Genomic DNA, 25,699 nt, shown 5'->3' on the forward strand with positions numbered 1-25,699 from the left:
TATGTACACATATATTGTGTTTAACATATACTTTAACGTATTTAACGTGTATGGGACGACCTGAGGGGGAGGTGGGGGGAAGGAGGGGAAAAGTTGGAACAGAAGTTTTTGTAAGGATCAATGCTGAAAAATTACCGAGATATATATCTTGTAAATAAAAAGCTATAATAAAAAATAAAAGAAATCAAAAGAAAAAAATAAAAATTCTATTAACCTATAATTGGGGAAGAAATAAAATATTCTTTTAAAAACCTAGAGAGTCTTATCAAGTTCTTCATAGAATTTCTCCACGGCTGTGACTTCAGCAGCTGATATTGGTATCTGAGTTGCAATGATTTCCATAAGAACATTTTGGCAAAACTTGTCTTTAGTAGCAAGCAAGGGGCCAATGGTCCAGGAAATGGGGCTTCTTACAACTTTGGGGATTGTGTGAAAGTCCCTCCCCCAACTCCTTTCATTGCCTCTTGAGGCAGCCACTGGGATTCACCTCTCCCCTGTAATTCCCTTCTTTCTTCTGCCTTCGTATACAGTGAGAAGACCCAGGTTGCTTTACTGGGCATTCAGCAAGGCCCTCAATCTTACAAGGAGCAACTCTCAAAGGGAGGCTTGTGAAGGATTCTCCATCCTTTTTCCTACTTCTCCGCCCACGTGGCTATTGAGGAGGCAGGAGCAGACCTGCTGCCATTTTATAGTTTGATGTTCCGCAAATTGCTAGGCCGACTTCAGCCCCAGGTGGTCAGGATGTTGGGAAGCTTTCTGACTCAACATGTGTTCATTAACCAACTTTTGGAGAGTTGGACATAACTGGAAAACAACTGGATACAACAAGGAAGAGGTTTCCTCGGCCCCCACCGAGTCTAAGCCCACCGAGCTCGGCCTAGAAGTGCTGGGAAATGTGTAGAACTCTGGGTAAAAAAAGCCGATCCAAAATCACTGCAGCCTCCTGGGACTCCTGCTCCAGGGAAAAGTGCCGAGGGTTAGTTTGTCCCTCCCTTTTTTTAATTGTGGTAGGGCACTGCCCATCTCCCAGTGTCCATTTTTCAGAAATAAAGGGCACCCAGTGAGGAAACGTTTCCCTGACCCTCACAGGCTGCCTCAGGTGGACAGTAGGGAGCTCCCACTTATGGGGGGCTTTCCAAATGCGGATGTTGTGGAGGGAGTGCTTGCTCAAGGGGCTCTGCAGGCCCCTCTCATGGGAGGTTGTGTAACCTCTGCCTTCCCACCATCCCGTGGGATCTTTGGTTCAGCCATCAAAGATGGACCTGAATGAGCTGATGATTGAAACCCACTGAGGTCTCGGGGAGCACTTACACGCCACAGGCACGCCCACTCGAGGCTCTGAACCCAAGTCAAGTAGCACAGAAAGAAAGGGAATTAAATTAAAAAATTAAATTTATAAATATTTTTCCACTGTACAAAGTTTTCACAGCCCAGCCCACCCTGGTATTATTCACATTTGTGTGTTTTAAAATCCCAACCATATTTATTTTTTTTAAATCATAAAATATATTTTTTCTTTGTTCATATTTAAAAATATTTACAGGGGGAAGGGGAGGAAGCAGGCCCAGGTGGCAGGGCCGAGGTCAGGAGGAGTCCGTGCAGGGTGAGGGCGGGGGCGGGAAGAGATGGAAGTAGCTCCGCTCGGTGGCGGGTGACGGTGGGCAGCTCTCTTCGGCGGATAGGTACTGGCTGTGGGGAGTGGGAGGGGGTGGGTAGGGGTCCGAGTCCGAGTTCAGATCCATATAATATTTGCTGGCCTTCCATCGGCTGGTCGTGCAGTCACTGTCGCATACGTCTGTGCTACATGGGGTCGTGGGGGGCGCGATCCCTCTGATGATGTACGGTCTGCAAAGGGAACGGGGAAAAGAAATGAGTGACAGGGGGCAAGGGGGACGCCCAGGCCAGGTCCAGACCTGGAGGATAAGGCCTGGGATCTAATGATTCGGGGCAAGTTCCAGCTAGTTCAAGGCACTCTGTCCGAGTCTCAGTTTCCTCTTCTGTGAAATGGGGATATTCTTACTTATAGCCACTCACGAGTGCTTTATGGAACTTCATGTCCCTGGGTTCAAACCCTGCATTTGACATCATGATCCAACTGATTGGGCAAATCATTTCACTCCCTCTGAACAATGAGGGCACGGGATGGGACGGCCCCTGTGGTTGCCTCCAGCTCACCATCACAATTATTACCACCATTCACAATGTTTCCTGACCCTCCCCTACCAGCCCTGGCTCCTGGGTGGACTCCCAAACCCCACTGGGCCTGCTGAAGCTGTTCCCAAGATCGACCACAAGGGGGCACAAGACCTCCGTCCTAGACAGCTCCCTGGTTGGGAAATCCTGGGGAGACCCCCTCCCCACTGTCCAGCTGCTACTTTGCCAGCCCTTGGGGGCGGGCTTGGGCCAATGCACCAGCTGAGGACGGATGGGGAATGATTTAATCCTAGGGAATAAAGGTTATGGGGAGGAGACCAGGGTATGGTGTAGACCCTGCAGGCAGAGGATCTAGATTTAATGTATTTAAATTTAAATTTATTTAAATTTAATGATTAAATTACTTAAATAATTAATTGATTAAATTTTAGAAATAAATAAATTAAGGTTCCCTGGGCCTCGGTTCCTGCATCTGGACTAAGCATCCTCATGTTCTGTCCAGCCCCCGGTCTGGGATCCTGGTAAATTAGTGAGGAGTTGCCCACAAACGGAACTGGGAACCTGGGTGTCAGGCCCATGGCCGCTGGTAACTTGCTGAGGGACCTTGAGCAAATTAGGGGTCTCGTTTTCCTCCCCGGGCCCCTGGGACCCTACTCTGTGACCTAGTGGGTTCGGGACTGGGAGCAGAGCCGCGTACCTGTACGATCTAGTGGTCGAAGGAATGTTTGAAGAGTAGAACATCTCCGTGTTGTACAAAGAGCGGTCGGTGGCGGGAGATGGGGGAGGGTTCAGGATCTGGGGGGAGAAAGAACAAGAGGTTCGGCATCTTCACCCTCACGTGCATTGCACCGCTTCCCTCCATGTCCTCCTGCTGGGCACAGTCTGGCCCCAGAAGCATTGCTGGGGAGGCTGGAACCCAGGAGTCCCACGCGGACTGCTGGGCCATGTACACTCCTAGAGATGCAAGGCAGAGCTCCCCGAGTCCCTGTGCAGGGGGTTCGGGAACTTGGCCAGTACAGCATGTGCTGAGGAAATCAGACAGAGCAAAACACACACACACACACACACACACACACACTCCAGGAGCCTGCCCTCTGCTGGAGAAACAACCTGTGCACTGAATAGAGTCGGGTTAGAGTCAGGAATCGAGAGGCAGAAAGGAAGCCACAGTGCACAGAGTGGAAAACATCCTCATGGGTTCCAGTGTAGACCGGAGGCTTCCTGACTGTGACCCTGGGCAAGTTGTTTCTCTGCTTGCCTCAGTTTCCTCATCTGCAAAATGGGCCAACCACTGCAGGATCTCTGCCAAGAGAGCCCAATTGCCTCAGGAAAAAAAAAAAAAAAAGATCATCAGGCTGATTTCAAAAAAGCCTGGAAAGACTGATGCTGAGTGAAACGAGCAGAACTGGCAACAATAAGATTATGTGATGATCAATTCTTAGCAATGCGGCGATCCAGGACAATTCTAGCAGCCTTGGGATGGAAACTGCATCTGCATCCAGAGGGAGAACTATGGAGACCTAGTGCGGATCAAAGTCTGATTCTCACTTCTGCTTTCTCTTTCTCAGGTTTTCCCTTTTGTTCTAGTTCTTCTTTCACACCAGGACAAATATTGAAATACGTTTTAAAGGGCTGTACATGGATCTTCTCAGATATTAGGGTTAGGGTTGCTTGCTGCTCAGGAAGGGAAGGGAGAAAAACTGGGAACTCAAAATCATAATAAAAATGAGTGTGGCAAAGTATCTCTCCGTGTGATTGAAAACTAAAATACTGTTAAAGGGGGAGTCCAGAAGCCCCAACCTTTCCCATCTCCCTCCAGCTCACACTCCCCACCACGTCCTCCTCATGTACTGGACACTGACTCCATGGCTGCTCCTGGTGTGGGACACACCCGTGTCCACTTTATGGCTCTCTTCTTGCAAGTAGCCCTTCTCCTCCCTGCTCTGGTCTTCCCTCTGTTGACTTTTCGATTCTCTCAGATTATCCCTGTGTGTAATTTGCTGTCCCTCCAATGTGATCAAGCTTTCCTTGAGGATGGGGACCTGCTTTTGCCTTGGTTTATCTCCCCAAGGCTTAGCCCAGTGCTCGTATCACAGTGGACGCTTAATGAATCCCTACTGACTGACCGATGCTGTATCGACTCTTCCCAGGAGGAGGTAACAAGAGTGGCCATGACACAAACGTTGCTGACATTCCCGTAGTACCGCTTAACAGATGTGATCTCACTGACTCAGACGGCAGCCCGGCTGGGGCTCTCAAAACTGGTCTGTAAATGCGGCCTCCAACAATTCTCTGCATGTAGTAGGTGGTTAATAAATGCTTGTTAATGGAAAGGAACCATTCTCTCCTGTGGCTTTTGTGTCTTGGGAGACACTCTGGGCTTTTGCTGCTCATCAAGATCGATGTTTTAGGTCATTAAATTAATGGATCACTAAAAACTAGCCCTCGCCACACTGTCGTATCCAAAGTTCTCAGGCCAATGGACCCTGGATTGTCCAAGGTAATGGGCAGATAGGCTGGTGAGAATGATGGGAGCCTGTGGCTTAGTACAATTCCCAATTCCAGCCAGTTTCCGGCCCAGAGTTTGGGCCCATCCTCCATGGTGGCCCTTGGCCAAGGGGACGTGGAGTGACTTCAGGCAGACTGACACTCCCCCGGACCCTGAGAGGCTCCTTTCTGGCACAATCCTGAGTTGGATTGGAGTCCAGAGGGCTGTATTAGACAAAAAGGCCAGGACTGGAGAGCAGGGGCCTGCCTGGGAGAGGGCCCAAGGGGTCTGGTCCCCACTGTCTGGGAGCCTCCCTTCAGCCGCGGCTTGGGACCTGGCAGCCAGACTGGAGAGCTTCCACCGGGGCAGCTGCCTCCCAGGAACATCAGCAGGGGCTCTTTGGATCCCACCAGACTCCCAGCACTGGGTACATCCTGGTCGCTTCCTTTGCAGAGGGTGGAGCTGGAGGACCAGGCTCTGCCCCCAGGAAGCTGGCGGGGAGCTCCGAGATCTGAGCCCCGCTCCTGGCCACTGGATATTGGAGCTGAGAGGTGCCAGACCTTTGAGAACATCACGGTCCAAGGCAAGAGAAGGGCCCAGTTCGTAGCAAGCCCGAGGCTGGAAGCAGTGCTGGGGGCCAGGAGTCCAGCACCAACATCTGGGTCTCCCCAAACTTGTTCTGGCCCCGTCTGTGACCTCCTGTCAACTTCCAATCAGTGTGGCCCTCCGGCTTTGGCAGGCCTGGCCCCCAGACACCATGATTGCCAAGGCTGTTTCTGGAGAACGCGTGTGACTTCCACCCAGCCCCAGAGGAGAAGCCTGGACAGCGGGCTTGGGTCATCCCTGCCCTCACGCCCTCAGGGCCCAGAGGCCCCCTCCACACCTGGCACAGAGTTCACGACTGCATGGGAGCCGACTGGGAGCTCGTACTTGGTGAAAAGTCCGAAGATTAGAGCTCCCGGAAGAACAAAGAGAAGGAAGTAAAGAAGAAAAGAGGAGAAGGAAGGTGCACTCAGGGGAGCCTGGCCCTAACTCTCTGACGACTGGGCCTTCTGGCTCTGTGACATCAGCCCCCCTTCTGGGAGGAGAGACTGAGAGAAGAGACCGCCTGCCTCCCTTCTGGGAGGGGAGATGGGAGAAGAGGCTGCCAGCCATGGCTCCCTCCCGGCCCCCTCCTGCTCACCTGCGGGTATAAAGTGGCTTTAGTGCTGGAAGAGCTGCTGGATGAGGCCCCGGTGACATGGTTCCGATCGTAGAGGGGCAGGCCACTGCTGCCTCCCATGAGGCTCATGGAGCTGATCATGGACTTGCCACAGGAAATGCCTGGAGAAAGACAGGGGACAAGATGTGCCGGGGGCTCCTGACCTGGCTCACCTCTGAGGGTGAGCCGTGCCCCTGGCTCCAAAGAGACCTTGTAAAGCCCAGAATTTCTGAGGGGAGGTGCCCATCTGGCCCACAATTGTCCCATCCCCCACCTTGGGCTGGTGACCCAGTGGGAGGCCCTTAGAACCTCTGAGGCTGCTGGCCCACTCTCCTATGGAACGAGTCCTGTGCGCCAGCTTCCTTCCTGAGCCCAGCTTCCCCAACTCCTCCCGGGTCCAACTTCCCACGTTCCCTTCAGAAACGTCTCTCTTCCAGGCTAAGTCTCAGCTGAGTCTCCGGGGGCCCTTCACACCGGTCTCAGTTTCCCCCTGACACTTTCCAGCTGACCCAAACCTCCTAAAGCACATCCTCCAGAGCAGGATGCAGGACCCCGGCCCGGCCCCAGGCCCAGCGCCCCACGGAGTGTTCTGGATTTGCCAGGGCAGGTGGGGCAGAAGCGCCTCCCCTCTGCCACCTTTCTGGCCCACTGTCCCTACGGGACCACGCCCCATATTCCACAACCTCGGGTGGGCGGTCCTGTCCCCGTCCCCCACCCTGACCATCGAGCCAAGTCCGGCTGGCCCAAGTAACGGCACTGGCAGGGACGCCAGACCGGGGTTTCCGGGTACTCAGTGCCCACCCTTCCCCTACAGCCCCTCTCCCCTACCTGTGAAGGTGCCGTGCTGAGAGCTGCCGGGGGCAATGAAGTTGAGGGGCACGTGAGGGGCGCCGCTGACGTACTCGTGGGGGAAGGGCCCGCTGGCCCCTGTGTACCGCTGGCAGATCACCCGCTGGCACACAAAGTACATGCCCCCCATCACGAAGAGGGAGAGGATGATCCCGATGACTGGGCCGATGGCGTTGCTATGGGAGGGGGGGTCGTCCGAGGGGGGCTTCGTGATCTCTGCCAAAACCCAGAGCAAGAGTCAAGGGGACTCGGAAAGCAACGGAGCTGGCAGAGGGAGGTGGGGAGGAGGAGCAGGAGGGGAAGAGGAGAGGGAGGAGGTGGAGGAGGCGGCAGCCATTGGAGCTAGAGGGCAAGGCTGGGCAGGAGGAGGAAAGTCCAAGGGCCTCAGGTCACAGGTGGAGCAGCTCAATGTGGGCCCCTGAGCCCTTATTCTGGAGCATTGGTCACTAGAGAGCCCGAGGAAGGGGTAGCCAGTTTTAGGAAGACCCACATTCAAAGCTTCTCCTCCAATCACTGTGGCTCCTCCCTGGGCAGCTCACTGCCCGGGCCACGCCTCCTGGGCGGTTCTCTGAGCCCGTTAGTGACCATGTGCCCCGGACAAGGGCTCCCCCAGAATCGGGACCATGTGGCTTCTGGCACATGGCAGACACAACGTGCACGGGATTGGACCATGAGGCATGGTGGGGCCGAGTTAGGCCCTCCCCTCCCCCAGCCCCACTCACCACACAAGAGCTCGTCGGAGCCGTCCATGCAGTCCGGGAAGGAGTCGCATTGCTGCTTGATGAGGATGCACTGGCCGCTGGCGCAGCGGAACTGGTTGGGCAGGCAGATGGCTGGTGATGAGAAAGGGCAGGGTGAGCCGGCCTGCCTGCACCCTGTGCCCATGCCCGCCCTCCCTGCTGCCAAGGACGCAGAGCCCTCCTGAACGCCGCGGCCGCTAAGTGTTCCACGAGCCGCTGGATCTCACTTTGCCGTCCGATCAACATCATCAGACACTCAAGTGAGGGACTCCTGAGCCCGCTGATGGGAGGGGGCGGGCAAGGGCCCGGGGTACCCTCCCGGAGTTTGCATGGGGTGGCGGGAAGGTGATCTCCACCAGCTCCAATGGTCTCCTCCTGCTCAGCCTTGCCCTCCAGCTCCAAAGGCCTGTCCTCCTCTTCCTCCTCCTCCTCCTCATCCCCCTCCTCCTCCTCCTGAGTAAGACCACTGAGGACCACCTCTCCTCTCTGGGCTCCTCCCTCCCCATCTGATGACTCCATGTTGGCACTTTCACCCAAGCTGCACCACCGAACTGGGAAGGTCCCCCAGGCTCCAGACAGAATCAGAGGTGCCAGTCCTCCCAGAACGCCCCTTTGGAAGAGGCCAGAAGGCCCACTAAGGCACAAGTCTCTTATTCAATCACCCTTGGGCCAAGGAGACTTCTGGGAAAGCTGACTAGGCCCCTCCACAAGAATCTCCATTCCTCTCCCTATCAAAGGGAATGGGGGCCGAGGGGCCGAGGGGGTCCAAGCAGACTGGTACCCCCTTCATGCATCCCGGCCTAACTGCAGATCTCGCCTCCTCCAGACCCATGTAAGGCTGTCCCAGGTCTGACAGGCCCTCCCCGCTCAGAATCCCTTCCTGGATATGGGACAAGAACAGAAGCTTCCCCAGGGTGGGGATCCTTCCACTTTGGCGGTCCGGCCCCCATCCCCCGCCCAGTGCACAGTGGGTGCTCAGGGACGAACAGTGGGAGGTCCTGCGCTCCCGGCCCGCCAAGGTGTCACCGTACCGTCACAGTCGGCCTCGTCGGACTTGTCCTGGCAGTCGATCTCGCCATTGCATCTCCAGCGCAGGTCGATGCACTGGCCCTTCTCGCACTGGAACTGGGCGGCCGAGCACACGGGGCAGTCGGCCTCGTCGCTGTGGTCGTCGCACTCCGGGAAGCCGTCGCAGCGCCAGGCCATGGGGATGCAGTCGATCTCCCCCGTGGCGCAGGTGAACTGGTCTGGGGAACACGTCGGGGGCTCTGGGGGAGGGGAGCACGGGAGCCGGCGTTAGCAAGCTGGTCACTGCTCCTGCTGCGTCCATCAAGGTGGATGCGCACACAGAACATACAAGCACACTCATACACACTTATATGCACACACACACACACTCACATACTCATACAACCCCCGCCAGATCTTTCAGATGCTTGCTGAGATCCGGTTCATCCCAGATCTGGAGGGATGAATTTTACAGATGAGGAAACTGAGGCCGGAGCGATCTCATGCCTCGGAAGGTTCAAGGAGCGCGAGGACCCAGCACCCACCTCCGCAGGTCAGGAGGTTCTGCAGCAGCACCAGGTGCACGGGGCAGGAGCAGCGTGGCGTCCCGTCTCCTTTGGCGATACAAATGTGCGAGCAGCCTCCATTGTCTCGGGAGCACGGATGGGCGGCTGAGGAAGGAAGGAGATCCCTGTTGTGGGACCTGAAGCAGACCGCCTGGGCTGAGGTACCACAGCCCCCAAAGGCCCGAGTCTGCCTCTCTCGGCCCCAGCGCGCCCTCAGGGCACTTGCCCAGGACATCGCCGGTACTAGACAGGAAGGATCATCTCATTTTACACATGAGCAAACTGAGGCCCTGAGAAAGGTGCTCCTTCCCACTCCACTGCATGCAAGAAAACTAGTATTAAGTGAGCCCCCACCTCCTGCCACACCCACCTCCCACTGGCTCCCGGTGGCCTCCACCTCCCGCCATGCCCACCTCCCACTCTGCCCACCTCCAGAAGGCCCAGAGGCCCCCTTACCAAACTCTTCCATGTCGACCTCTTCCACTGCGTGGATCCCTGTGAGGTGAGAGATCCGCCCCTGGATCCGGGTTCTCTTGTAGCCGCCGGTCTTCTCCACCCGCTCGATCATCTGCTGCTGGCGGTCAATCCAGTACAGGTGGTCGCCCAGCACGGTCAGGCCCACTGGCTGCACGATGTTGGAGTCTTCCAGAGTCACGCGGTTGGCACCTGGAAGAGACGGGCGGTCACCCAAGGAGGGGCACTGGACATCCTGGGATCCCTCGGCTCCTGTGGGCACCCTGACAGAGACCCATAGTCTAAAAGATGACAGGGAAAGCCGATGCCCGGCCCAGCCCAGCCTGCCAGCTCTTGCCCAAGCAATCAGTGCTCTCCTGTTAAGGACTCGCTACGAGCTGGGTCCTCTTAAACACCCGCCAAAGAGCGAGACGCCCTCAGTGGGGGAACCCTCTACATCTGTGGGAAGGACCGGAACATCTTGCTTAAAGGCCTGATCCCCGGCCACTCTGAAGGACTTAGGTGGACATTGTCTGTTCCAGAGAAAGAACTGACTATGTCTGAATACAGATGGAAGCCTAATTTTTTTAATTTTTAAAATTTAAATATTTTATTCTTTTTGAGGATTTTTTGGGGGGCAGATCTAGGTTTTCATTCACAACATGACTTTTATGGAAATGTTTACCATAATTTCACATGTGCTTTTCATTGAAGAGGGAGGTTAAGGATGAAGGGAGAGAATCTAGAACTCAAAGTTTGAAAAACAAATGTAAGAAGATGTTTTATGTGGAACTGGGGAAATGAAAATATTAAAGAAAGAAAAATTTTGAAAAGGACAGAGATTGTTCCTGGGTTAGACTCAGCCCTGTATGTTTGTGGGGAAGGGGAGTGGTCGGTCCCTAGAGTCCCTCAAGACCATTAGAAAGTGGACTTAGAAAATTATAATAATCATTATAGAAATATAAAAATATATAATAAGTGAATATATAAATATATAAAATTATAATAATCATCATATAAATATGCAACATAGTATATAAATACATGTATAAGTAAATATATGTAAATGTACAAAACAATGATAATCATCATATAAACATAGGGTATAATTTGTAAAGATATATGATAAGTAAATATATATAAATGTATAAAACAATGATAATCATCTATAAATATAGATTATAATATATAAATATATATGATAAGTAAATATATGTAAATGTACAAAACAATGATAATCATCATATAAACATAGGGTATAATATATAAATATATATAAGTAAAAACATGTAGATGTACAAAACAATGATAATCGTCATATAAATATACAGCATAATATATAAATGTATATCTATATTAAGTAAATATATTAAATGTACAAAGTCATGAAATCATCATATAAATATATAATATATTTATGGTGATGATTATAATTTTTATATTGCAATTTGGGTTTTATAATAAAAATCTATAAATATGAAATCATCATATAAAGGGAGGACTATTTGCCAGAGGTGGGATGGCCTCTGGGTTGCCTCTCGGCACGTCCCGCTGCCTCCGACCATGACAACAATGATGGGCCCTTGAAGGTCAGTGCTTTGCAGATAGCATCATGTTGTAATCTACAACAGTCCAACCCTGTGAGGGGGCGCTATCCTTAGCACCCCCATTTCCAACTGAGGGGTTGTGGGTGCCTTACCTACAGTCATAGGGCTGGCAAGTGTTTTCCAGGGGCTTGAGGAGCCTACCTCAATTTGGGGGGACAACTGGATCGGGCCACCTAGCTTCAAGCTCCTAAGAGATGCTTAGAAATGCCCCCAAAGAAAGGAGGGGCCTTTTCCTCAGTGTCCCCCAAAGAGCCCTTCAGTCCTTAGGTAGCCCTAGAGTTTCCTAGAAGTGTCCTAGAGTTGGGACTTGGGGTGATGTGGGCACTGGCCCTGAACTTTGGGGGGTTCCCTCAACATTGTGGTAACCCTAAATTCTGAAAGCAGAGGGCACATGACTATCTCCTGCCTTGGTCATCCCCATGCAAGCCGGGACCCGTGTGCTGAACAGGCGAGGCCCTTGAAAAGGCCTCAATGGGGGCCGAGACATCAATGTGGGGTGAGGCTGGTCAGGCCACCCGCAGACCAAGGTCGCCCGAGAACTCACCTGACAAATCACAGCTTTCGATGCGTTTCAGGTCGGCGTCCACCCAGAACAGCTTGCCCAGATGATTGTCCACGACCAGGGCCACGGGCCGAATGAGGCCAGTGGTGAAGAGCACCTCCCGCTCGGTGCCATCCAGGGCCGCCCGCTCGATCTTGGCGGCCCGGTCCTGCATGTTGGTGAAGTACATGTACCTGCCAAGGACAGACACGGGCCGTGAGGGGGTGGCTGGCGCCAGTATCCTCCCACTGGCTGCCTCCAGAGGCAACAACGTGGTCATTCTCATCTTTGCTCCTTCACAGGGTAGCCCTGAAGGCCGTCTGGCCTAGGATCTGGCCCTGGAGTCGGGGGCCCGGGATGATGATGCAGTCTGCCAACTGCAGACCCAGCACTCATACATGGGGGCAGAGGGAGGGGGACGGTCATTTTAAACTGGTCCAGTGAGTGGGCAAACCAGAGGAGTCTCTTAAAATGGGCGGTGTCCAGTAATGGGAAAGGCCAGCCTGGGAGTGGTGAGCTCCCCATCCCTGAAAGTTTGGATAATTGGTCCTTCTCAGAGAGGGCTCAGAGAGGCGGTCAGTAGCAACAATCTCTCCAGGACAGCTTGCTGAGCACTCAGAACAATATTCCTTTCAAACTGCAGCCAACCACTACAGGTGCTTGTGGCTCCCCTCCAGCTTAATGCCTTTGGGAGGGGGCCCGCCTGGGATCTTCCTGCTAGGACCTGTGCTGATGGGGACCAATAGGGACTCCCTGGGCCCTCACCCACGCTCGGCATTGACAGCGATGGCCCGGGGCCTGTCACGGTCCCCGCGCAGCACCACGCCAATGGCCTCCCCGCTCAGCCGGTGCACGTTGACAGTGTTGGTCGCCTCACAGGTCCAGTACAGGGTGTGGCTGTACACGTCGATGCTGAGGTCATGTGGCTGCTTTTCTTGGCCCTGGCTGGCGGAGGTCACAATGAAAGGCTGTGGGGAAGGACACAGAGAGAATTCAGAGCCAGGGGCCCGGGCCATAGGTTCCTAGAGCGGGCGAAGAGCTCTCACTAACTCGTAGCCAGCCTGGGGCTTTGTGGAGCCCAGCATGCAGCAGGTGCTTAATAACTGCTGGGTAACTTGTTTGGAAACAGCAAGCACCCAATAGGTGGTAGGCACTGAGGAGAGCCTGGACAGTGTCTGCTCCCAGGGAGCTTACACCCTGCTGGGGAGAGGAGGTCCAGTAGGTCAGAAGATCAAATCGGCCAGGAGACCTGGATTCAAATCCTACTATGGACAAACTGCTAAATCTCTCCCAGTCTCAGTTTCTCCATCTGTAAAATGGGAATAACAGTACCCACTTCACAGAGCTGTTCTAAGGACTAAGTGAGACAAAGCATAGAAAGAACCAGCCTTTTCCTTCCATCCCCGTGGTGCCCTCCCTCCCCCAGTGCTCATCACATTGACACTGGGCATAGTGTGGACACCCAGCTGGCACAGGCGACTGCAGCTCAGGGATACTGGGTCCCCCTAGTCGCTGGGATGACAGGGCTGGGTCAGCCCTCCTGACACCATCTGCGAATCCTAAAGCATCACATAAATGTGATCCATAGTTATTATTATCATCAAGGGACCTGGGCCACAAGGGCCCCGTGGCCAACTCTCTCCTTGACCTTGAGAGGTCTGGAAATAATCCCTGAATCTCCACCATGGGCACTCCCTGGGCCAGCCCAGCTCCTCATTCTCCATCATCTCAGATTTCTGGGAGCAGGTGCCCTGGGGCTCCACATGGCCCAGCAGTGGGCACTGCCCTCTGTGCCAGGAGAACAGGCTCCCTCCCGCTGTCCTTTGGAGTGGAACTAATGCCACTGGTATGGGCGGTTCCCCATGAGGCAACGGCCTCAATCAGTACAGACCAGTACCTGGTCTGCGATCAGCCGTTTGGGGGCCTGGGGACAGGAGACACGCCTGCCAGGGCCAACGAGTCAGAGCTGGCGTTCCAGGCGCAGCGCGGGGCCGCCGATCCCACAGCGCGCTGCATAAGGAGGCCCTCACCAATGGGGAATGGCCGAGCATACTCTGGCCATGAGCACAATGGATTACTCTCACACTCAGAGGAAGGATGATGGCGATCCCAGAGAAGCCTGGGAAGGTTTCTACAAACTCAGACAAGGTGGCGAGAGCAGAACAAGACGGAAATGTCTATGGGGCTCTGAAGCTCCCCCACTCTGACCAGTCTTGGCCCTCGAACCCCTCAGAGACCAGCCAGGATTCCAAAGGACTCCCCGAGAGGCGAGAGATGGGGGTGCAAGCTGCTCCGTTTTGGGGGGACCTCATTTTGGGCCAAGGCTAGATCTCTGGGGAGAGATCATATTTGATACAAAGCCTCCTCCGAAACGGGAGATTGTATCCAACTATCTAGTTATTCTTTGACCACAGGAGAGACTTGGCCCCTCAGGAAGCCAAGCTGCTCCCATTCGCATCGTCGCTAAGGATCTGGGGGAGAAGCTGGAAAGGGAACTTTCTAAATCGCCCCATGGCACTTGAAACATCTCCTAAAGGGCCCTCTCTTTTAAGCTGTTTATGCACAAGAGAGCCGGCCTGGCCCAGCGGGATCAGCCTTTCCAGGGCCCCGGCCCAGCGGGATCAGCCTTTCCAGGATCCTTCAGACAACTTAGACCCAACAGCCTTCTCTGTGGGGAAGCGCCCACCCAACAATCAGCACTTTCTGGCCCCAGCACGCCATCCCATCAAGAGATAGGAGAGAATGTCACGTCCCACGCCAAGACACGCCGTGAGCGCCTTCCTCTGACGCAGAAGAGTTGTGGCCAAGGGCTGGAAAGCCGGGAGCCTTCGTGCATAACCGAGTCTGAATCCAGGCCAGCCAGAAAGGCTCCACTGACCCACCTAGGAGGGGCGGAGGCCGAAGGAGGGCTGGGGGCTGAGCTCTTCCCAGCGGCTGGTCCTGTCGCCACTAAGCCACGGGCTCAGGAGGCAGCTGCCTGGCGTGATCTGGACGCTTGGTCACCCAGGGAAGCAAGCTTGGCTTGCTTTGACAGAACCGGCCCAACACTGAACTGACCCTCGTGGTGGCCACAAGAGGGCGCAGAGAGCACAGAGCCAGCCTGGGAGCAGCCTCAGACACTCAGGACCTGGAGAGGCTGGGGGGGGGGGGGGGGGGGGGTCCCCATCTGTGAAATGGGGACGGAGTTCCCACTGCCCCAGGTGTAGGGAAAAATGTAAAGTGCTTCCCAAACTTTAAATGCTAGCTAGGGGCAGCCTCATCAGCATCACCTTCCTCCTGCCCCTTTTCCTCCTCCTCAAAGCCTTCCTTTTCTTCCTCTTCCTTTCCTCCTTTTCCTCCTCCCCTTCCTCCTTCTCCTCTTCTTCTCTTCCTCTTATCCTTCTCTTCCTCCTCCTTCTCTTCCCTCTCTTCCTCTTCCTCCTCCTTTCCTCCCTTTCTTCTTCCTCCTCCTCCTTTTCTCTCCCTCCTCTTCCTCACTTCCTCCTTCCTCTCTCTCTTCCCTCCTCCTCTTCCACCTCTCCCTCCTCCTCTCTCTTTCTCCTCTTCTCCCCTTCTTCTTCCTTGTCTTTCTCTTCCTCTTCCCCTCCTCTTCCTTCTTTCTCTCTTTTGCCTTCTCCTCCTCTTCCTCTTCTTCCTCCTCCTTTCCTCCTCTCCTCCCTCGCCTCCTCCTCCCTCTTTCTCTCCCTCCTCCTCTTCCACCTCTCCCTCCTCCTCCCTCTCTTTTTCCTTCTCTTCTCCTCTTCCTCTTCCTCCTCCTCTAGAGGGCTGTCTGCCCCGAGAGCGCCCCCAGCCCCCTCCAAGGCCCGGCGGGCAGACTTGCCTGGCTGCCGTCGTCTCTGGCCCTTTTGATGTTCTGGCGCCCGTCCACCCAGTAGATGAACTTGTCCAGCGGGTCGGTGGGGCCCCACGGCAGGCCGGCAGCGGAGGACCATGGGCTCTGCTGGTCATGGGGATATCCGCGATGGCGTTGCCAAACACAAGAAGGTTGGGGCTGAAGCCGGGGAAAGGGGAAAAGGAGAAGTCAGAGAAGGGCTGGGTTGCCCGTCCCTTTGGGGGAAAGAGGGCTGGCCCTTTCAGATACAAAAGACCCGGATGCCAGGAAGAGCCCCCCCTGCACTGGATGCCCCCTCTGGGGCTTTGACCTAGCGAGGACCTGATTCCTTCCTCAAACCCTGAGCCCCCGTTCTCGGCCCAGAACAGGGTCATTTGCTTTTTGGCCTAGAGCCAAGCTGCCCACGACACCCGCCCCTGATGCCCGCCTGGACTGAGCGTCCCGCCTGGAGACTGAGACTCGAACGAGAGCATCCAGCTGGATCATGGCTGTGTCTCCAGAATCCTAGGGCAGCAGCTGCTGCTCCCACTGAAGAACTATCTAGATCTGTTCTAGTCCCTGAAACTTTCCGAATAGAGAACTTCGGAGACCAAGGGGACCAGGAGGTGTCCGAGCAGGTTCTCGGTGCGTTTGCCCGGCTTCCACGGAAGCTGTTTGTTAAGTACGCGAGGCACCCGGACACGGGGCAAGAACCTACCTTCAGGAAGCTTACACTCTGTCAAGATAAAATCAAACTGATTCTAAAGCATGCACGGGAAACCCCATCTCCTGCCTCTGGGCCCTGCGCCCACTTAACTGGCCCACTCTGTCTCCTTCCCTCTTCTGCTGAAAACCCAAATTTCCACAAGGGTCGGCTCAGATCTTGCCTCCTCTTGGGGTTTTTCCCAACTCCCTCCGATCTCCCCAAATTACATTTCCCCTTTTCAGCACAGTTATATTAAATCAAACCAGAACTAATAAGCCTGGACGAATCCGTTCCTTTCCCCCTGTCGACATGAAGGTGTTAAAAGGGCTGAGCCCATTTGTTAGCTAGAAAACCAATGTGCTGTGTTGTCAAGTGGACAGGAGGTTGATTCCCCCCCCCTCCCGGTCACCCCCCCAGTGGTTCTCAGGGAGATTGGACCGAAGGGGGTTCAAGGCACATACAGCTGCAGTTCCTGTGGTTGGGATCCAGGGAGTAATGGGCCACCACACTGTACCATTGGGGGCCCAGGCCAGCTGCCCGAGTGGTTTGTTCTGAAGAGTCCTCAGGGTCCTGGCGAGTGGAAGACCAGGATGTCCATCACAAAGTCCAGATGGCCCTGGATCAGCGTCCGGTTTTTGCCAGTAAGCTTATTGGCTCGCTCGATGCTGTGGAGGTTCCAGTCGGTCCAATAGATGTAGTCGCTGTACTGCGTCAGCCCTAAAGGTGGGGATGTAGGGTGAGCCTTTCGCCGAAGGGGCGGGGGTTAGTGAATAAAGCCCGAAATTGGAAGTGCCTCCTAACCATCAGAGGGAGGCAAGAAGAGATCAGGCTCCGTCCGGAGGTTCTGGTTCCCCCTCACAGAGGGCAAAGGGCAATGGCTGGAGGCTGTCCCAGCTCACAGCCCCTGGACCACGGTCACCTAGTCCAGAACCTTCATTTATCACGACACAAAAGGAGGGATGGACTTAGATCTGGAAGGGACTAAAAGGATCATTGAAAGTCACCTCCTAGAGGAGGAAACAGAGGTCCAGAGAGCCCAAGGGATTTGCCTAAGGTCATGTGACTGGTAAGGAACAAAGCTGGAATTCGAACTCAGGTCTTCTGGCTTCCAATCCGGTGGCTTCTGCACATGGACTTGGAAAATGTGCGAGAACTGCTACAAATTCAGGAAAGCTTTCGAGTGGTTCCATACAAAGTTAACAGGATCCCAAAAGCCCAACATCATCTGCATGAATTTGTTGGACGTTGGAGAGTTCCCAGAGATATGGCTGGACCTGCTTCAAGAAGAGCTGGGTTCAAATGTTACATCTGACAATCCTGACTCTGGGCCCCCTGAGCAAAGCACTTAATTTCTGTGATTCTCTGTTTGCTTGCCTGATAAATGGAACCATTCATACTCATGGAGGCTGGGAGTTCAAATCTTGCCTCAGGCACCACTGGCTGTGTGACCCTGGGCAAATCACTTAAATCTGACAGAGAAGAAGGAGAAGGAGGAGGAGGAAGGAGGAGAAAGAAAGGGAAAGAAGGGAGGAGGGAAGGAAGGAGAAAGGGAAGAAGGGAGGGAGGGAGAAAGGAAGGAAGGAATGTAAGAAGAAAGGAAGGGAAGGAACATAGGAAGGAAGGGAGAGAGAGAGAGGGAAGGAGAGAGGAAAGAAGGAAGAAAGGAAGAAGAAGAGGAGGAGGAGAAGGAGGAGGAGGAGGAGGAAGAGGAAGAAGGGAAAGGAAAGGAAAGGAAAAGGAAAGGAAAAGGAAAGGAAAGGAAAGGAAAGGAAAGGAAAGGAAAGGAAAGGAAAGGAAAGGAAAGGAAAGGAAAAGGAAAAGGAAAAGGAAAAGGAAAAGGAAAAGGAAAAGGAAAAGGAAAAGGAAAAGGAAAAGGAAAAGGAAAAGGAAAGGAAAAAGGAAAAAGGAAAAAGGAAAAAGGAAAAAGGAAAAAGGAAAAAGGAAAGGAAAGGAAAGGAAAGAAGGAAGGAAGGAAGTCATGGTCAAAGTCATGGAAGTAACTGTTCCACAATCTCAGTATCATCTTCTAACTCCTGGTTTAGTTCATGAGGATCAGTTCTGGTCTGGAGTTCTGGTCTGGAGTCCTGGGGGAGTCCAGCACCTTGGACAGGGGTCAGTAGCAGTGGGCTCACCAGGATGTCCCCCCACCACAACATCAGTGCTTTCTGGGTCTCTTGGCTGTTAGTCATAGTGGCCACTGACATCTGGACCACAGCTGTCCCTCAGACACACATGGAGACGGCTGCGGAGCAGCCATATGGAAGGTGGCTGTTGTGAAGCACCAGGACGCATGGTGGGCGCAGCCACCAGAGATCAGCCCTCAGCGACGTCATCTGGGGGGAACGTGAAAGGTCCTGATTAAGGCCCATGACTCTGTGGCCCCCGTGGCCCCCAGTGTGGTCAACTTCAGGACAGTCAGGAGGTATGGGACATCATGCTCGTCCCCGAGCCTGGGTCTCAGTTTCCTGTCCGTGAATCATTGATCCTCACAACCGGATGATTGTTGTCCTTTGTCCTCCAAGAAGGCAGCAACGACTCCCCTGCGTTAGAGCCCAGGTGGGGACCCCAAGGGCCCTTGCGCTGCTGCCTCTGACCACCTGGCAGTGCCTGCCCTGGCAGGTTCTCCACAAAGTCACCTTTCCAGCGAGCCAACGAGGGGCTAACAAACCGGGGCTGGCCCGGAGTTTCACTCCCTGCAGCAGAGTCGGAACCCTTGGCAATTTGGGCTGAGAAAGGAGCTCAGAGTCCGGCATCTCCTCCTCCAGGGGGGTCTCCAGATTCTCCCTGAGACATTTCCCCTGGCAGCGACTGCATGTCCCAGGCTGGGCCGGGAGAAAGTCCGGGTTCACACACATGGCAATGAGGGCAGCCCGACGGCTCTTGGACCTTCAGCCTGGTGGGCATTTGGAGGCCGCTCCTACCCACATGCTTCTTGGGAGCCTCCCCAACCCTGCGCCAGCCCCGGCCACAAATGGTCAGTCTCAGGGCAGTGTGGACACCCTGGGAACCGGAGCCCAGCCCTCAGAGTGTCTCCACCTGCTGAAACGGATGATTCTGACCCTGACAGGGAAGCACTGTGACTATCCAGGTGGGGAAACTGAGGCAGTCACATAGACACTAAGTACTGGAAGGCAGGTGTGTGTGTGCACACATGTGAACATGTGTATTGTGTATGTATGTGTCTCTATGTGCATACACGTGTTTTGCTCAGACCCAGAGGGCAGAGTGGACAGGATAGTGGGCCCGGCCTCAGGAAGGGATGTACTTAGCCGCCTCCTCCCCCGCTGTCAGCCTCATTGGTCTCCTGTGAAATGCAAGGGTCAAGCTTGTGGATGGCGGCCCTCAGGCCCCTCACTCTCCCATGGTGCAGGTGGAACAATGGTGGGAACAAAGGCGCCAGGGGAGGTGCAAGCCATGAACCACGGTGTGGCTGCAGCCCTCCTGGGGGAAGCAGGGACTTTCTCTCGCCGGAGGACTTTGGGTCGGAGCTGGCTGACCCTTGGTGGGCACCCGGGACTATTGGGTCTGACTCGGACCAGATGCCGGCTCGGGAATTCTGGGAAATGACTGACCATCAAAACAAGAGACCTCAATAAAGTGAGAGGCGGACGGACAGAGGCAGACGGGGGCCTTTAGCCGCTGCCCAGAATTCCTCCCACAGACGGCCAGTGTGCACAAGCTCACATTTATAGGGAGGAACCCCCTTTACCCATGAGGCTATGGGACTCCAGGGCCAGGGTACCATCCAGCTGCCCGCCCCCCCCCCCCCCCCCCCCCCCCCAGCCTGGTTCCTTTTCTGGAGGAAGGAACAGACAGAAATGTAGGCCTGGCCGAGAGGGAGGGACTCTGGCTCCAGCAAACCCTGACCACTGAAGGGACCGTGCTGTGGACAGTGAGCTCGCTGAGGAGATGACTGCTTCTTTTATTGGTGCTCCCCTGTATACATAGGGCCTGGTACACAGAAGGGACCTAATTAATGTTGGCTGAACTGAACTGTCCCGAGGTATAGGGAAAGACTTGCCCGTGTTTGTCTGTTTCACTTTAGGAAGCCTAGACTCTGAGTGGGCCCAGGAGCCCTTTGCCCCCCTTTGAGCCCACTGCCCTGCCCACCCTGTCTGGGCACTCCATGGCCCGCACCCCCATGTTGGGGAATTGGTACATTCCTACCCAGCATGTTGGAAGACTCGATCATGTTGGTGTCCAGGTCGGTCCAGTAGAGCCTCTGGTCCGCATAGTCAATGGTCAGATCGTTGGCCCGCCCCACTTTGTCCACCAGAGTGATGCTGTTGGTTCCGTCCATATAGGCCCGGACGATCCTGGGCTTCCCGCCCCACTCTGTCCAGTAGAGGTACCTACGGGGGACCGGGAGGAACATCAGCGACCTGGAACCGTTAATGATAAAAGAGGGAGGGGGGAGGAGGAGGAAGAGAGGGAAGGGGGAAGAAAAAGAGAGAGAGACACACAGGGGAAAATAGAGACAGAGAGAAATAGAGAGACAGAGAGAAAGATGGAGAGACAGAGACAGAGAAAGACACAGAGACATAGAGAAAGGCAGAGAGAGACAGAGAGACAAAGGGAGACAGAGACAGAAAGATAAAAACAGAGAGAAAGATGGAGAGAGAAAGAGACAGAAAAAGACACAGAGAAAGAGAGAGATAAAGGGAGACAGAGAGACAACAAGAGAACCCGATTTCGAGGCCACAGGAGACTTTCAGCTTAACTGCAGGAGAGACATTTGGAAATGCTGCCTTTAATGCTCTGGGTTAAAGTCATGGCTTTTTGAAACCCGTCCCTGCCCCTGGGGTGACGCCGCCCGCAGCCCGTCCTGGGATCTCAAGAACTCTTTCTTCCTTCCTTCTAGGTTCTGTCCCTCCTGGAAATGAGGAGACTGGTTCTGGGAGCGTTTGGACCCGCGGCCCTGATTCCAAACCAGGAACCTTCCCGCTGCCTCTGCAAGGGCCTGCCCGCCCCAGGGCACCATGGCATTAAATGGACTGTATTCTCTAACAGAAGCCGCTTGGAGGAGAGACTCGGGGCTTCCGGGCCAACCTTCCTTTCTGCTCTTTACCTCCGGCCATGTCTGCCAGGTTCTTATTATTAAAATGAAAACAAATTTTAAGATTTCTAAGTCACTTTAGAAATGCTGCTTCAGAGTCCTACCAAATTCCTTTTATGACACAGACATGGTACTGATACCTAAACCAGGTAGGTTGAAAACAGAGAAAGAAAATTATAGACCAATCTCTCTAATGAATATGGATGCTAAAATCTTAAATAAAATATTAGCAAAAACACTACAGAAAATCATCCCCAGTATAATACACCATGATCAAGTAGGATTTATACCAGGAATTAGGGCTGGTTCAATATTAGGAAAACTATCAGTATAATTGGCCATATTAATAACCAAACTAACAAAAACCATATGATCATCTCTATAGATGCAGAAAAAGCATTTGATAAAATCCAACATCCATTCCTATTAAAAACACTTGAGAGTATAGGAATAAATGGACTTTTCCTTAAAATAATCAGTAGCATCTATTTAAAACCAGCAGTAAGCATCATATGTAATGGGGACAAACTGCAACCATTCCCAATAAGATCAAGAGGGAAACAAGGTTGCCCACTATCACCATTACTATTTAATATTGTATTAGAAATGCTAGCTTTGGCAATAAAAGTTGAGAAAGAGATTAAAGGAATAAGAATAGGCAATGAGGAAACCAAATTATCACTCTTTGCTGATGATATGATGGTATAGAGAACCCCAGAGATTCTACTAAAAAGTTATTAGAAATGCTGCTTCATTTGATTCTCAATACACCCTGAAAAGAAAGCATCGTGGGAATCCTTATGCCCATTTCACATGAAGAAACTGAGACCGAGAGCAGTAAAGCAGCTTGCCCCACGTCACCCAGCCAGGAAGAGACAGCAATGGGAACTCAAGCCCAGCTTGTCCGGCCCCTGGGGGGCCCCAAAGCCTCGGCCCTCCGGCCACGGTGGGGACCATCTAGCAGGCCCCCGCCGGCACTCTCACCCTTTGGTGGGATCCAGGGCCAAGGACCGGGGGTTGTCGAGATCCTTCCAGACAAGAACCTGCCGGTACTGCCCATCCAAGCGCGCCACCTCGATGCGGTTGGTGCCCGTGTCTGCCCAGTACAGGTTCCTGCCCATCCAGTCCACGGCCATGCCCTCGGGGTAGTCCAGGCCGAACTGGATCACGTGCTCCACCGAGCTCCCGTTCATGTAGGCCCGGCTGATGGTCTGCAAGGGCAGAGGGGGAAAGGTGGGCTTCCTGGCCAGGCAAATGGTCAGAGAGGGAGAGAGAGGGAGGGAGGGAGAGATGGACAGAGACATAGAGAAAAGACAGTGATACAGAGAGAGACAGAAAGAGAAAGGGAGAGATGAAGAGAGGGAGGGAGGGAGAGAGAGAGACAGAGACAAAGACAGAGAGAGGAAGAGAGAGAGAGAGAGAGAGAGAGAGAGAGAGAGAGAGAGAGAGAGGGAGAGGGAGGGAGGGTACTTAAGTACTTAAGTGAGTACTTAAGAGGAGAGCCATCTTAAGAACAGGGTTATAACAGGGCTTCTCAGCTCCCCATAGAAGGGGTACCTCATCACCCACGGAGTCTTACTTAAGGTGGTAAGAACGTGACATTGAGGAAGCCCCTGGGCCTCCCAGAGTGCTATCCGTGGGGTCCAGGACACATAGACAGGGAAAGGGCCCCAGAGGGGAAGGAGCCCAGGGGGAGGTGGTTCAGTGAAACAGGCTTCTCTGAAACCAAGATCCCAGGAGAGGCTCAGAAGGGTCGGCCCTCCGCCCCCAGTCCTACAATTCCTAGCTTCCCCTCCCCCCGCAGCCTGGCTCCCACTTCCTGGCGGCCGGGGTGTGCAAAGCACGCTACCTTCAGGCTGACATCGGTCCAGTAGATATGATTGTTGGAGACATCGAAGTCCAGGGCGGAGGCCTCCTTGACGCCGGTCAGCGGGATGGCCACATCGTTGTTGTTGGTCTCCAGCGAGATCCTGTGGATGGCGGCTCGACTGGTGAAGACCAGGAAGGCCTCGGGGATGATGCAGGTCTGCAGGTCGCTGAGCAGCTCCAGGCCAATGGGGCAGCCACACTTGGTGGCGTGGGGGGTGAAGAAGCACAGGTGGCTGCAACCGCCGTTCTTCTCCCCGCAGGGGTTGGTGCCTGGAAGCGAGCGCCCAGCCCCTTGGTCAAGCGCACCTGGCCGGGCCCAGGGGGGGGGGGGGGGGGGGGGGGTCGCTGAGGGTGTGGGGAGGAGCCATTCTGCCCAGGGGAATCCTGGGCGCCAGCTCTGGTCCCGTTGGAAGTTCCAGGGCCCCTCCCAGCTCAGGGGCTCCATGTTCTATGGTCCCTCCTAGTTCAGGTGTTTCATGTTCATGTTCTAAAATCCCTCCCAGCTCAGGTGTTCTATGTTCTCTGGTCCCTCCCAGCTCAGGTGTTTCATGTTCATGTTCTAAGATCCCTCCCAGCTCAGGTGTTCTATGTTCTATGTTCCCTCCCAGCTCAGGTGTTCTATGTTCTATGTTCCATGGCCCCTCCCAGCTCTGACCCATTCTATAATTCTCTCTCTCCTCAGGTTCCCAAACAGAAGTGCCGGGGTCTGGATTTTGTTCTCTGCTGTTGACCAAAGACTCGATTATTTTGAGAAACCAACAGGGGTTCTCTGGCTTCCTTCAGACTGGCCACCATCTCTCAATTTTAAACTGAGTCCCAGAGCTCAAAAGCCACGGTTCTTCCCATCATTCATGGGGGCCAGCTCTCTGCAGGGGGCTCAGGGAAACCTCACCCCAGCCACTACAGCCCTTGACCACAAGCCAGGAATGAAAGAACAAACAAATGAATGAATGAATGACTAGGTGGCCGTCACTTTACACATGGACGTGCTGTCTCAGAGGGCAGGGCATCGTTTTAACCTAATTTTCACTTTGTCCATTTGCCTCAAGCATCCTGGAGTCCCAGAGAAGAGGCCTGGACTCAGGCTGTGTAACGGGGGCCAAGCCCCTGAGCTCCGCAAGGCTCTGGGCACCTCCTGCATTCAGGGGAGGTGGCTGCCTGGCCCTGGAGCCCCCTAAGCCTCCAGCGTCCAGGTGGGTCCTTACACCCCCCACTTTACTTGCATACAAGCTCCGTGAGAGCAAGGCGAGTGGTTCTATCTTTCCTTACGCCCCTAGATCAGTGTCTGGCACACAGTAGGCACTCAATAAATGCTTGTTGGTATTTGTGGGATCAGCACCTCCAGGGATGAGGAGTCAGGACCCCTCAGGAAGAGTAAAGCAGGACTGAAGCCCCCCCTGACTACTTTTCTGTTTAAACCTGAATTTTCACACATTGGATTTGTACTGGAAGCTGAAGGACGACCTCCATTTCCCATGATGCCCCAAGATCAAATAAGAGCTAGCTTGATGCTAAACACTTCTCCAGGGCTTAAAGGGACCACAGATCCTTCCCCCCCCCCCGATTCCTCCCCCCTTCCTCCCTGGGACTCCTCCCCCTCCTCTTCCCACCCAGTGGGCGCCCACTGCCCCTTCTCACCGATGACCTTGGCCACGTTCACGGCTTTCAGCCCCATGAGGTCGGGCAGCTGGTCAATGATGACGTCTCGGTCGGCCTTGACCTTGTGGACCCGCTCGATGCTCCGCCGCTGCCAGTCGGTCCAGTAGATGTAGTCCCCCAGCAAGGTGAAGCCGAAGATGTGGGGGAGCTTGTCTTCCAGAAGGGTTCTCCTCCGGGTGCCATCCACGTTGATCACCTGGAAAAGACAGAAAGCCGTGGGGGGACGCCGGGTGTGAGGGGGGCCCCCCCTGAATCCGGTGAGCCTGTAGAACGTGGCTCCCAACTCCCAGGGCACAGAGACCAAGTCCCAGCCCTTGGGGACATGCTCCCTAGTGGGGGGGTTGGGAAACACGTGGGGGGGACACGCTCCCTAGTGGGGGGGCACACTCGCTAGTGGGGGGGGCAGACTCCCTAGTGGGGGGAGGGGACACACATCCAGATCAATACAGATGATGTGCACACAAAGGAACGCTCGCTTCAAGACGGACAGTCTGTTAACAAGTGGGGGAGAGGAAGCAGGGAAGATTAAATGGGGCAGGGTAGTTTACAGGGCACCCCGGGAGGCCGACGGAAGGAAGGCGTCCATTCTGGGCACGGGGGCCCACCTGGGCAGGGGGATGGCACTTTGATGGAAATAGAGTGCAGAGAGATTAAACAAGCAGGAAAAAGCTGCCACAGCCTGCGGCCTTAATGCCCAGCTAGAGGGTTGGTATTTTGTTCTAGAAGCAAGAGGGAAGGGCCATCCCCGGGCCTGGTGTCCACAGTGAACTTGGTGCTTTGGGGGAGCAGGCGGCAGCTGGAGGAGTCTGTAGCAAGGCCCAAAGGAGGATGCTTCCTTGTATCCCCCATCTCCGAGTCCACTCGTCACTCACATTTGGTTTATCCAATTATTGCTCAAAACGCATGAAAGGCAGTATCGTAGCGAAAGGCAGAACTGGATTCCAACGCCATCGCCTCCCTTACTACCCACGGGCCCCTGGCCAAGTCACTT

General features: G+C 54.3%; 1 protein-coding gene across 1 annotated transcript in view; it reads right to left on the reverse strand.

The window, feature by feature from the left end:
* Positions 1-1,369: 1,369 nt before the first annotated feature.
* Positions 1,370-25,699, reverse strand: part of LRP5 (LDL receptor related protein 5) — a 103,891-nt gene continuing 79,561 nt past the window's right edge. The window contains exons 8-23 of the mRNA XM_031943612.1: positions 24,688-24,904; positions 23,030-23,319; positions 22,165-22,391; positions 20,284-20,476; positions 16,696-16,866; positions 15,428-15,598; positions 12,373-12,575; positions 11,611-11,801; positions 9,463-9,672; positions 8,986-9,111; positions 8,464-8,700; positions 7,415-7,525; positions 6,672-6,908; positions 5,826-5,965; positions 2,852-2,949; positions 1,370-1,845 (exon numbers count right to left, since the gene is read on the reverse strand). Of these exons, the coding sequence (XP_031799472.1) occupies positions 1,584-1,845; positions 2,852-2,949; positions 5,826-5,965; positions 6,672-6,908; positions 7,415-7,525; positions 8,464-8,700; positions 8,986-9,111; positions 9,463-9,672; positions 11,611-11,801; positions 12,373-12,575; positions 15,428-15,598; positions 16,696-16,866; positions 20,284-20,476; positions 22,165-22,391; positions 23,030-23,319; positions 24,688-24,904 (3,084 nt within the window). The 3' untranslated portion in view covers positions 1,370-1,583. The remainder of the gene's footprint in view (positions 1,846-2,851; positions 2,950-5,825; positions 5,966-6,671; positions 6,909-7,414; positions 7,526-8,463; positions 8,701-8,985; positions 9,112-9,462; positions 9,673-11,610; positions 11,802-12,372; positions 12,576-15,427; positions 15,599-16,695; positions 16,867-20,283; positions 20,477-22,164; positions 22,392-23,029; positions 23,320-24,687; positions 24,905-25,699) is intronic.

This window comes from Sarcophilus harrisii, chromosome 6 (genome assembly GCF_902635505.1).
Source record: "Sarcophilus harrisii chromosome 6, mSarHar1.11, whole genome shotgun sequence".
Lineage (NCBI taxonomy): Eukaryota > Metazoa > Chordata > Mammalia > Dasyuromorphia > Dasyuridae > Sarcophilus > Sarcophilus harrisii.